The sequence below is a fragment of the Chiloscyllium punctatum genome, chromosome 3, assembly GCF_047496795.1.
Source record: "Chiloscyllium punctatum isolate Juve2018m chromosome 3, sChiPun1.3, whole genome shotgun sequence".
Lineage (NCBI taxonomy): Eukaryota > Metazoa > Chordata > Chondrichthyes > Orectolobiformes > Hemiscylliidae > Chiloscyllium > Chiloscyllium punctatum.
The window spans coordinates 156490429-156503931 of NC_092741.1; the positions used below are offsets into that span (position 1 = coordinate 156490429).

At 41.6% G+C, this 13503-nt stretch overlaps 1 protein-coding gene across 9 annotated transcripts in view; it reads left to right on the top strand.

The window, feature by feature from the left end:
• otofa (otoferlin a) overlaps positions 1–13503 on the top strand; it is a 461762-nt gene that overhangs the window by 363644 nt on the left and 84615 nt on the right. For all 9 annotated transcript variants that reach the window (XM_072562753.1, XM_072562744.1, XM_072562806.1 and 6 more), the window contains exons 25-28: positions 302–426; positions 1643–1777; positions 7551–7712; positions 12710–12829. In XM_072562753.1, coding sequence (XP_072418854.1) covers positions 302–426; positions 1643–1777; positions 7551–7712; positions 12710–12829 — 542 coding nt within the window. The remainder of the gene's footprint in view (positions 1–301; positions 427–1642; positions 1778–7550; positions 7713–12709; positions 12830–13503) is intronic.

Here is a 13503-nt window from a genome sequence, read left to right on the forward strand (position 1 = left end):
GAAGAAGTAGTGTTTTGAAAGCTAGTGCTTCTATATAATTGAAGGATTAGTTAGTTGGAGGAAAGAAGATGAAAAACGACATTAAGTTATTTTGAGTTAAAAAAAAGTCTTCCACTTTATTTTGTGCAAGTTGACAAAAGTATTGTTGCTCCTTTCAAGGCATGAAATTCTTTGAAGATAGAAGATATTTTTGTTTAAAATGGACTGTCCATAATGTTTAGGCAGTGATAATAAAATTTAATTTGTCAAAGTTGAATTAAGTTATAATTCTTATTGGGGTTTTTGTTAATTACCCAAACAGAGAAGCAGCTCTTCCAGCTCCGAGTTCACATGTACCAAGCACGGAGCCTGTGTGCTGCAGACAGCAGTGGCCTGTCTGATCCTTTTGCCCGTGTCTTTTTCTCGACCCAAAGCCAATGCACTGAGGTAATTACGCACCGTACAACCCAAATGGAATGCTTTCTGTCAAAGAAATTCTCCAACTTGATACAATTTCCATTGTTAACACCAAGAAATGCAACTGATCAATCCACTCCCATCCAGTCAGCAGTTCCCTCTTGCAGGGAGTAGTTACAAACACAGCCAAGAATTTCCCACAAAGAGATGCCCCAGGCAAGGTTGGTGGATTAGTAGAACCAAAAGAGAAAACAATTGCAGGAAATAAAAGCTCATACTAATTTAGCTTTTACAAAAAACATGATTCCTAATAGCTCTGTAGATATGGACTTCTTTTGTTTAAGAACAAAGATAGGCAACAGATACTGACCTTTCTGATGACATTGACATCTCCACAATCGAAATTTAATAAATTAATTGAGTGATAGTCCCTATAAGTACCTGGAGGGCAGCCAGTTTCATTGCAAATATATTTCTTCCTGACATCTGGGTAAACAGTCAACAATGAGTATGGGACTTGCCAGATATTTTGTATTGGCTTTTCCACTGCACTAACCTAAAATATTGATCAGATATTTGATGTGAAAACACTTTAGTTTGGGACAACAATGACAGGAACTGTTTTATTTTAGATTATTAAACTGGAGTGGTCCCTACATAGAGTGACACAGAGGGCTCAGATGGGAGCATAAGCCTGGGTTCCTTCAATCTGTGCTGGTGTGCTGCAGATTTAGATCAGAGGACTGAATAAACAGGCCATACTAGCCTCAAGATCGGCCTTGGTAGGAGCAGAGGCCTACCTTCATCAGCCTACCTTCTCAGTTCAACAATAATATACAAGGTAGTGGACACCCTATTTATTTAGTTTAAAAGTATGTATCAGTCTTTTTTGACTTTCCCTTCAATGAAGATTCACAATCATGCTTATTTTCTTTTGATACGTTAAAATCAAGGCTAATATGAAGTTCAGTGCCAGTGATTTAAGGGGCAGTTGTTTGAATTTGTAAAAGGTAAGGTCACCCACAAACATTTCCTACAGATAGCACTGCCCCAATGTCCTTACATACCTGGTAAAATTGCGAAGAAACTATGATATGACAGCAGAGAGTTTGGCATGCCCTGGACCAAGGAGGACAGCAACATTGGTGATGAACAATGGAAATTGTTATGGGATTGAAATTATAAATATGTAGAATTGGTTTTCAGTTTCATCAATCTGTCAGTTTCATCAATCTTTCATACACAGGTTTTACAGGAGACTCTATGTCCGACATGGGACCAGTTGCTGGTCTTTGATAACATTGAGCTGTATGGTGAAGCACAAGAACTTAGAGATGACCCTCCCATTGTGGTCATTGAAATTTATGACCAGGATACTGTGGTAAGGAGTTCTAATGATTGTATTTTTCAGCCAGTTAGAAATTCCAGTCATGTCAGTATGTGTATGAATATTTTTCACTGTTACAATGAATATTAATGGTTTCATAAAAGTATAAGTTTGTGTATCTGCTTAATTGAGCATGTACAAAGATTGTCATGGTTCCTGTTGGTTTGGAAGAACATACGGCATGAACTAAAAGCTCCTTGAATCAATGAACACCTTCATTCATAGAAAAGTCAACATACCTCTCATTCTATTGAACACTGCAAGTTAAAACTCCAGAACATTAGCAGTAGCTGATACATCCCATATCAGTTGCTTTTCCAATATGAGATTTTCATAATCTGTGATCGAAGTGCCACAGTAGAATTCAGCCACCCCTGTTTCTGCCTTGCAGTTTTATAGCTCTCAATCCCTCCTAATGAGGCATTCAAACATTTTAATGGTATGAGGATAGTACTTGAATGGTGAAAATCAACATCTACAGTAGCACAAAACAGGAGATACTGTATTATTTTCAAAGCCAAGAAAAGGAATTGGACTCAATGTAAAAGGGATTATTGATTTAATGTAGTTCACATCCACAATCAGCAAAGAAGATTTTCAAGTTCCTTCAAATCTTCCTTCTTGTATCATTGCCAACTTAAATCAACCTCTCCACATGGGAAAGTCGATGAACTCAAAGGATGACTTTGAGGGAAGAATGTCTTTTTCACAGTCTCAGTATTTCTTGCTTTTACTGAACATTTGTTTCCTTTTCCATCTTTGTCATTCAGTGCTTCTGTACACTTTTATATCCCCATTTTTATCTTTTCAGTTCCAATGTCCACTATCTTGCATTTACTCACCTTCAAATGGACTGTTTACATTTTCAAGGGGGAGAAAGTGAGGACTGCAGATGCTGGAGATCAGCATTGAGAGTGTGGTGCTGGAAAAGCACAGCAGGTCAGGCAGCACACGAGGAGCAGGATCCCTCAATCAGGAATAAGGCTTCATTCCTGATGAAGAGCTTATTCCCAAAATGTCAATTCTCCTCCTCGGATGCTGCCTGACCTGCTGTGTTTTTCCAGCACTGCACTCTCGACTGATTAATTTTCAACCATCTATTGAATTGATTCAGATTCTGTTCCTCCCTATCAACCAGGGGCTGATTTTAGCCTTCCATGGTGAACAAATAAGGTCATACTTCATTAGTTGTCATTATTGTCATTTTAATCAATCTGTTCAAAGCATGTTATGATAAACTTGGGACAAATGAGGATTGAACCCACACTTTCTGGCTCAGAGATAAGGATATTATCACTGCACCTCATTGCTATCCATTATAAGACCATAAGACATAGGAGTGGAAGCAAGGCCATTCGGTCCATTGAATCCAGTCTGCCATTTAATCATGGCTAATGGGCATTTCAACACTACTTACCTGCATTCGTCCCATTGCCCTTAATTCCTTGTGAGATCAAGAATTTAACAATCTCTGCCTTGAAGACATTTAACGTCCCGGCCTCCACTGCACTCCGTGGCAATGAATTCCACAGGCCCACCACTCTCTGGCTGAAGAAATGTCTCCTCATTTCCATTCTAAATTGACCCCCTCTAATTCTAAGGCTGTGCCCACGGGTCCTAGTCTCTCCGTCTAACGGAAACAAATTTCCCAACATCCACCCTTTCTAAGTCATGCATTATCTTGTAAATTTCTATTCGATCCCCCCTCAACCTCCTAAAGTCCAATGAATACAATCCCAGGATCCTCAGCCGTTCATCGTATGTTAGGCCTACCATTCCAGGGATTATCTGTGTGAATCTCCGCTGGACACACCCCAGTGCCAGTCTGTCCTTCCCGAGGTGTGGAACTATTTATAGATAGTTTCTAATTAACCAGATGCAGTAAGACTTGAACCTAGACTGCCCAGCCCAGTGCTAGGGACACTACCATTGTACCACAAGAGTCCTTTAACCATCCATTATACTCTATCTGATTTCTCTCTTCATTGAAAATCAGATCAGGTGTACAATTGGCAAACAATTTGCTGTGACTGATTTTCCACCATCACTACAAGTTAAAATCAATCTTTCTCTTTGTATCCTGAGAGCCTGGCTATTTAGTTTCTTAATAGCTGCAAAGATTAGGAGTTTGGGTTTTTAACTGATACAGTTGAAACATCCTTGAAACTGATTCATTTAACTTTACTACAACCTTGTCCTCCAGAAGATCATTCTTCTTCATACAACTTTATTCAGCTGAGAAAGTGCAATTCATGGAACAACAAAGTCTCTGTAAGAACAGTTAGCAGGATCGACATTACATTACCAGAGACAGACCAGCACTGCCTCTTTCCCTTCACACCAAATGTGTGGAGAAATGGAATTCTCTATGATTATATATCACCTTCCACAATGGTTCAGCTGAAACTCAACATTTTTAATGCAATTAACCATGTTAGACAGATATACAGGACAACTTTGAATTGAGAAATTGAAACCTGTGTGTTTAGAGCTGAAAATGTTTTTTTTAAAGTCATTGCAGTTCAACCTTTGCTTCTTAGAAGTTTAAATTTTTCCCACTATAAATAATTTAGATGTAAGTAAAGGCTGATGGTATGTTTCTGCTCTCTTTTAATTTATCTCTGTTGCTGGACACCTTGTATATTATGGGCTAAGTAGAGTGTGCATTGTTCTGATAGCTGTGATTTGAGTAGTTTTAGAATAGAATTTCACTAGATTAGTCAGCTCAATATAAAAGATGCAACAACAAAATCATTTAGCCCTTACTTTGATGTTTCAAATGAAAACTGTTGCACCTTTAAATCGACTGCTGTGAGTTGTGTCGTCACAGACAGCACTATATATTTGAACTAAGTAAATACTTCGGATTATTATGTTCAAGACTTCATGTGATTTCTGTTTGTCTCCCCCTCCAAATTTCAAAATCTAGTACAGGTATTTATATCTTCACTGATGTTTTATTCCTACCATTTTGCTCTTTGAAAATGGTCGAGCACAGAACAAATCTAAAAGCCAAAACCTGAGCATCCAAGACAATGTGGACCAGCAGTGAAAGCTGAATTATTTAACCCAATCTGTATCGGCGCTGCCTCGTGCTCCCACGAGGAGGTTGAACAGTTCATCCATTTTACCAACACTTTCCACCCCGACCTCAAATTCACCTGGACCATCTCAGACTCCTCCCTCCCCTTCCTAGACCTTTCCATTTCCATCTCGGGTGACCGAATCGACACGGACATTTACTATAAACCGACCGACTCCCACAGCTACCTAGACTACAGCTCCTCCCACCCTGCCCCCTGTAAAAACGCCATCCCATATTCCCAATTCCTTCGTATCCGCCGCATCTGTTCCCAGGAGAACCAGTTCCAAAACCGTACCACCCAGATGGCCTCCTTCTTCAAAGACCGCAAATTCCCCCCAGACGTAGTCGACGATGCCCTCCACCGCATCTCTTCCACTTCCCGCTCCTCCGCCCTTGAGCCCTGCCCCTCCAACCGCCACTAGGACAGAACCCCACTGGTCCTCACCTACCACCCCACCAACCTCCATGTACAGCGTATCATCCGCCGTCATTTCCGCCACCTCCAAACGGACCCCACCACCAGGGATATATTTCCCTCCCCTCCCCTATCAGCATTCCGAAAAGACCACTCCCTCCGTGACTCCCTCGTCAGGTCCACACCCCCCACCAACCCAACCTCCACTCCCGGCACCTTCCCCTGCAACCGCAAGAAATGCAAAACTTGCGCCCACACCTCCCCCCTTACCTCCCTCCAAGGCCCCAAGGGACACTTCCATATCCATCACAAATTCACCTGCATCTCCACACACATCATCTATTGCATCCGCTGCACCCCATGTGGCCTCCTCTATATTGGGGAGACAGGCCACCTACTTGCGGAATGTTTCAGAGAACACCTCTAGGACACCCGGACCAACCAACCCAACCACCCCGTAGCCCAACACTTCAACTCCCCCTCCCACTCCACCAAGGACATGCAGGTCCTTGGACTCCTCCATCGCCAGACCATGGCAACACGACAGTTGGAGGAAGAGCGTCACATCTTCCGCCTGGAAACCCTCCAACCACAAGGGATGAACTCAGATTTCTCCAGTTTCCTCATTTCCCCTCCCCCCACATTGTCCCAGTCAAATCCCTTGAACTCAGCACCGCCTTCCTAACCTGCAATCTTCTTCCTGACCTCTCCGCCCCCACCCCACTCCGGCCTATCACCCTCACCTTGACCTCCTTCCACCTATCGCATTCCCAACGCCCCTCCCCCAAGTCCCTCCTCCCTACCTTTTACCTTAGCCAGCTGGACACACTTTCCTCATTCCTGAAGAAGGGCTGATGCCCGAAACATCGATTCTCCTGTTCCTTCGATGCTGCCTGACCTGCTGCGCTTTTCCAGCAACACATTTTCAACCCTTATTTAACCCAATAGTCTGCATACTCATGGACTAATGCATCCCATGTATCTCCATCACCAACAACTAAGAGATCAAAGCTAGTCCTTTCAGAGCACACACTATAACTATTTGGATACATTGCTGCTCGCATACAGAATTGGCAGCTTCAGGAAAGGAAAGGCAGAGAAAAATTGGCAAATAATGGAGGAAAACCAAGAGAATGGATTTATTTTCTTGACACCACCATGTTTAAAGTGACTTAGAGCCGATTAAATTAGAATGCTAACACATATTATTAATAGCAAATGTAAACATGCTTCATAATTAGCTATGAAATATTGTTCTATTTTCGGTTTTGCATGTCATTGCTTAGTTATTCTAAAGTTCTCAAACAGAATTATCCATTGGGACTTAGTGCTGTAAAATTACTCATCCTAAAATTGCTTATAATCATGATGTTTATTTGTCCTCATCTGAAAATGCATCTTGATTCAAAAACCTTAAGTACTGAATTTCTATTGAAAATTTAAGATTGACAATCATTTCAAGTCATTTGTTGTGTGAACTGAAATTATTTTAGTTTTATGCAAGGAAGTAGCTTGTGTGTTTAAGTTGCAGTTAATCTGCAGTAATGCTGCTTATTACCAATATCATCAATTTAAAGGAGACATCAAAACATAAATTTCTCAAAATAAAATCGGTACCAATGAAGCCAGGAACCGAATAGTTAGAAGTTAATTTGTGGAGGTATTTCACTAAGTCAACTAATGGAAGAACTCTCTTTGGGAAAATTTCAGGTTTTTGAATGTTTCTGTTCTTAGTAAAAAGAATTAATAGGTTTAGTTCATTCTGCAAAGAATTATAACATTGGTTAACCTTATCACTGTTTCATCTTATGAATACAACATTACATCAAATAAAACAGCCATCAAAGTTTGACATAGATCCGGTAAGAATAATCAAATAAATCTGATAATGTCAGTAGAAATCTAGTTAGACTGTAGAGGAGTAGCAGATATAGTGAATAGAAATCCTTCAACAATAACATAAGTGCCAATTGCCATAATTCCCAGATTAGACATGCATGAGCAATAAGCATGAGCAATAATGCTAGTCTTAAAAAAAGTAATTGAATTAATTCAGATATCTAACTGTGGCATGAAATTAGTGTTAAGTCCTGATATGTTCCATTCAGAAATGTTAGTTAGTCCTTTTATTGAGAAACTCTTGTCAAAATCACAGTCTGATGTTGCATACTGGCCAAAGAAGAACATCTGGGAAACCTGGATGTCTACATGTATTTCTGTTTACTTTAGTTATGTTGGGTAGTTATTAACAAATGTACCTTTTGCAGGGAAAAGCGGAGTACATTGGTCGAACATTTGCAAAGCCTATAGTGAAGATGGCAGAAGAAGAATATTGTCCTCCTCGCTTCCCTCCACAACTAGAGTATTATCAGATCTACCGGGGGAATTCCACTGCTGGAGACTTGCTAGCTGCTTTTGAACTCCTGCAGGTAATGCTGCCCCGCATGGAAATAATTCTTGATTCAAAGCAAATTACTGCCGATGCTGGAATCTGAAACCAAAAGAGAAAACGCTGGAAAGTCTCAGCAGTTTTTTCGAGTCTAACTGACCCTTTGTCAAAGCTAAAAAAAAGGGGAAAAATAAGGAGGTATTTTTACGAGGCTGAGAAGGTGAGTCGTGGCTCCAGAAGCAAAGGCAGCAATAAAGAGGTGATAATGACAGTGCATAGAGAGATTATAGGGAGATTAGGAGCTGTGAGTGACCAAGGCTGAAGCCAGTGCTGTGTGACAAAATATGTGGGGGATGGGGGGGAGGGGCGAAGCAGAGGCAAAATGGAAAACAGGGGAGAAGGCTAACAAAGGGGGAAGAGGAGATAAAAAGGTGATGAGAGAGTGGGGAGCGAGAGAAAGAGACACAATCAAGAAATAAGAGGTACAGAACAGTGAAAAAAATATATTAAATAAAATAAAATAAATGAAATAAAATTATCTGAAGTTGTTGAATTCAATGTTGAGACCGACAGGCTGTAACGTGCCTCGTCGGAAGATGAGATGCTGTCCCTCCAGTTTGCGTTGAGCTTCACTGGAACATTACAGCAGGCCAAGGACAGACATGTGGGTATGGGAGCAGGATTGTGTGTTGAAGTGGCAAGCCACGGGAAGGTCCGGGACCTGATTGTGTACAGACCGAAGGTGCTCAGCAAAGCGATCACCCAGTCGGCGTTTTGTCTCTCCGATATAGAGGAGACCACATTGGGAGCAACAACTGCAATAGGCCAAATTGAAAGAAGTACAAGTGAAACGCTGCTTAATCTGAAATGAGTGTCTGGGGCCAGTTAGACTCAAAACGTCAGCTCTTTTCTCTCCTTACAGATGCTGCCAAACCTGCTGAGATTTTCCAGCATTTTCTCTTTAACTCTTGATTACATTTGTTTAGCTTCCTTCAGCATGTCCTAGATCTTTTCATTGACCTGCTGGAAGCCTAGGATGACAGTGGCATTAGAGTTCTTTTCTGACCAAAGTGAAACCTCAGCTGCCTAGATTCATAGTTTGGGAATTCTCATTTAGAACTATCAACAAAATCCTATTTGTAATTTGTTAATTAATGATAGGAGAATCAAATAATTGAATAAGTATATTATTTCCGCTGGTCTAATTTTTCTCTCCATGGTTGTAAGATAAAGGGCCCAATTTTATTCTCATTTACTTTCATCTTCCCTTCCTTACTTAAAGGTAGTGATCATGCTGGGGTTCCCTCACAAGTCTATCTCCTAGTTCAGCAAAGCTTTCTTCATTTATCAGTCTGTCCACTGGATGGTGTGAGTCTAATCCTATACTCAGTGGAGAACTTCACAATCTGCACGTCGATTTCGAAGCTCCTCAGATGCTGCCTGAACTGCTGTGTTCTTCCAGCACCACTAATCCAGAATCTGGTTTCCAGCATCTGCAGTCATTGTTTTTACCTCGGGGATCTTCACAAAGCTACCTTGCTGCAGCATTGGATATGATATCGCCACCACAAGACAACAGCAAAATCCTGCCCATGCTGGAGGTCTGAAATGAAAACAGAAACTCAGCAGGTCTGGCAGCTTCTGTGCAGAGAGAAAGCAGAGTTAGTGTTTCGGGCTGATGGCCTTTCAGATGTTATGAAGGTTTATTGATCTGAAATGCGAACTCTGTTTCTGTCTCCCCAGCTGCTGCCAGATCTCATTTTAATAAAAGTTATACCCCTCCTGAATAACAATACAAGATCCAGTTATAGCATCCAGCTAACTCAGCACAGACCGGAAAATACACCTAAAGTTTTTTTTTAAATTTAGATTACTTACGGTGTGGAAACTGGCCCGTCAGCCCAACAAGTCCACATCGACCCTCCGAAGAGCAACCCACCCAGATCCATTCCCCTACATTTACCCCTTCACCTAACACTTGGCTGACCTGTGTCTCCGATTTGTATCATGATTATTTTAAGTGTGAAGAGGGGTAGCTCAGGTCGCAGTATCACAGAGATTTTTACTGCTGCTTGGAAATAAAACCATATCATTCCCAAGTATTCCAAACCCCCAACTCTACATCGGGTGCTCTTCCTATGAATTGAGCACATATTGATGCAGTTATTAATATCATAAAAGAACAAAACAGTTTTTCATTTGTTCACTTTCCTGTAACTGAAGACTGTCTGGAGGTGGTGTGCGTACGACGTGGAAGATGAAAATACAATGGGATTGTGTGCCCTGTCCTGTGTGCAACAGAATTATTTTGAAGTAAAACAAGAACATTGCGTAAGCCTACAATGATTCCTTTATTTGATCAGTGACTTTTAATTCAAGTCATCACCAGTGAAGAATTAAGGTGAAAAAATTGCATTTCAAATTTGATATTACTCTCCAACTAATGGACAGGTGATGCAAGCAGATGATTCTGAAAGCACATTGTGGGTCCCTGACTTTCTCACAAACGAGCTCAATGCATTCATATTGATCTTTCTAATCACTTCTAATTGAGGCCATTGATCTACTTGCTTCTGTTGACATGAAAAAGAATCTCTGTTACCATTTGAACCCATTTAGTAGTTCTGCATCTAACTCTCATACATGAATTGTGTGCTTGCCTACATGGGACTCACAGAAACATAGAGAATAAGAGCCCTTCCAACCTGGTCCGCCATTCAATGTGATCATAGCTGATTGTCCAACTCAAGAGCCTGTTCCCATTTATCCTGAACATTCTTCATTCCCTTTAGCCCAAAATGCTTTATACAACTCCTCCTTAAAAACACAGTTTTGGCGTTGACTGTTTCCTGTGGTAGTGAATTGCACAGGCTCACCATCCTCTGCATGAACAAATTTCTCCTCATCTCGGTCCTAAATGGTTTACCCTCTAAGCTTAAACTGTCATGCCTGGTTCTGGGAGTGGCCATCCGGATTGGCTTTCCTGCAAGTCCCCTTCCAAGTCCTGTTGGAAGTTTATAGGTCTCTCAGATTCCCCTCATTCTCCTGAACTCCAGCAAGTACAATGCTAACTGATTCAACCTCTTCTCAGACATCAGTCCAGAAACCAATCCGATAAACCTTTGCTGCACTCCCTCTATAGCAAGCACATCCTTCCTCAGATAAGGAAACCAAAACTGTGCACAATATTCCAGGTGTGGTCTCTCAAAGGTCTGTACAAGTGCAGCGAGACGCCCAGTTCCTCTACTGGAATCCTCTTGGTTTGAAATCCACCATACCTTTTATCGCCATCATGGCCTGCTGTACCTGCTTGTACACCTTCAGTGCCTGGTGTATAAGGGCACCCACGGCTTGTTGCACCTCCCCTTTCTCAGTTTACAACCAGAGTGCTCCTGGATCAAACAGCAACAGATAAAACCAGCTATGGATGGCATAATAGTGACAGAGTCACAGTGCAGTACATTGGTGATTTGAGATAACTTTTATTTCATGTCCCAAGAGGACAGCTGACTGAATTGAGAGTGAAGCCAATCAGCTGCCAAATAGAACGTAATTGAGAGAAGGCCAGGGAGTCTGGTTTCCCAGCACAGTGCCTCTTCTGCACATCATGGGGATGTAGAGGTATTTATACTCTGCATAGCTACACAGTTCACCACTGCCTTTCCATATTGGTTTGAAACATGAGACATCGGGCACAGTTAGCGAGTTAGGTCCTTTTGAATTTCATCCTAATTATTTGAAAGTAATTTATGGATCACAAAGTTTCCTATCTTTCCATTTGGCTATCAACATTTTGCCATCTTTTTACTTGCTCCACAAATCCTCATAAGTCCCACGTTACTTCTTCGTCTTCTATTGTCCCCTCTAGCTGACTACTAACAGAATATTTAACCAAAACATTGATGCTAATTAGAATCAGGGAGGAGTCCAGCAACAAGCTCATTTGCCAAGTTAACCTTTCTAACAAATAGGAGAAAGTGAGGACGCAGATGCTGGAGATCAGAGTCAAAAGGTATGGTGCTGGAAAAGCACAGCCAGTCAGTCAGCATCCGAGGAACAGGAGAATCAACATTTCAGGCATACACTGGATTAGTGGTGCTGGAAGAGCACAGCAGTTCAGGCAGCATCCAACGAGCAGCGAAATCGACGTTTCAGGCAAAAGCCCTTCATTTCAGGCATACAACCAATTCCTGATGAAGGGTTTATGCCTGAAATGTCAACTCTCCTGCTCCTCGGATACTGCCTGATCGGCTCTGCTTTTCCAGCACCACACTTTTTGACCATTCTAATGAATATTCATGACTTTCTGTCTGTCTCATCCATTCTCATCCATTCCCATTTTACCTTGAAACTCCTTAGCCTTGCGTTTTGCTAATCATCCTGCACGTGGAACCTTTTGGATACGTGCATGAATTTCATAGGAGTTACCACAGTCGCTTTGCCTTCTGCAAAAATCTATTGGTTGTTCAAATAACACATACCCTAGGTCTAGATAGTGTGTGGGCTGGAGAGAAACTTAAAGGTGATGTGATTCCCAAGCACTTGCTGTTGTGCATCCAGATGATGAGAGCCAAAGTTTGAAGAGGTGAACCAATACATAACAGAAGTTCACAATTGCAACCTTTTTCCCTCTTTCAAACTGTCTCCCAGATGGTTTTTTTTTCCGTTGAGGTCATAGAAAAGTTATGTTTCATCTTGATGGACTGAAGGGCCTGTTCCTGTGTGGTATTGTCATTTGTTGTTAGGTTACAGTGGGTTATTATTTACATGTGACTCGGTAATGCCTTTTGAAATGATTTATGTTCTTCCCTCACCTTTGAGACGAAGGGAATGATTTTATCGTGACCCACTTCCCAATTCAGAGGCAATATTAAATTTCACTGATTTTGTTAATCCGGAGATTTGCAAAAGAACTGCAGATGCTGCTTTTTCTTTCATTTATATTTGCGGGGGGGTGGGGGGAGAGGTGTTGCAGACAGATCATCTCAGATGTTTCCTTTAAAAGTTACTTACGCATACTTTTATTTTTCAATGCAGATTCCTCCTTCGGGAAAACATAATCTGCCACCAATTGATGGTCCGACAGACTCTGAGCGTGGTCCGATCCTCCCAGTACCGAAGGGGATCCGGCCTGTGCTGAGCAAGTACAGGATTGAGGTGGGCAACCCTTTCACCATGTTCCAAACACTGCACTGGCCTGGATTGTGTGGTCAGCAACAAAGCAATGTAGCGCACACCTGACTGACCTCGATACAAGCTGCCTGTGAGGATCTAGGGAGTTCCTGAACACGGGCTTCTTCGACTGCAACATCACAGAATTCAGCAATAGTGCAGGCAGCCTGATCAAACTGAAGAACTCTCACTCTGCAGAGCAGACAAAAAATAGGAATAATTTCCCACAGTTTAATTATTGTTCTGAAAGCAACAGAAAGACTGGGACATTAAGATTGAGATTAAGGATCATTTGGGATGTCACCTTGCAACATTCGTATACCAAAGCCAGCAAGGGATAGCAAGCAGTATGGGAACCAAAGTGGCAAGTGGAGGGAGAATAGGGCAGCATGGAGAGAGGGGTGGTACAGAAAGAGGAGAGTGGGGTGCAGAAGAGAACAGAAATGAGACAACAAGAGGAGTAACAATCACATAGCATCCAGTTGTGTTTCCAGCACACAGTGATGATGACATTATTTGGGTCTGACTGCAGGAAACAATGATTTATTTTTAAAACATAAGCTATATTCAAATGTCCATCTAATGGAATGAAATTCCATATTTGTATAAATCAATTTTTCAGGAGCAGAGTTCAGTGATGAGTTAGTATGTTGTTAAAA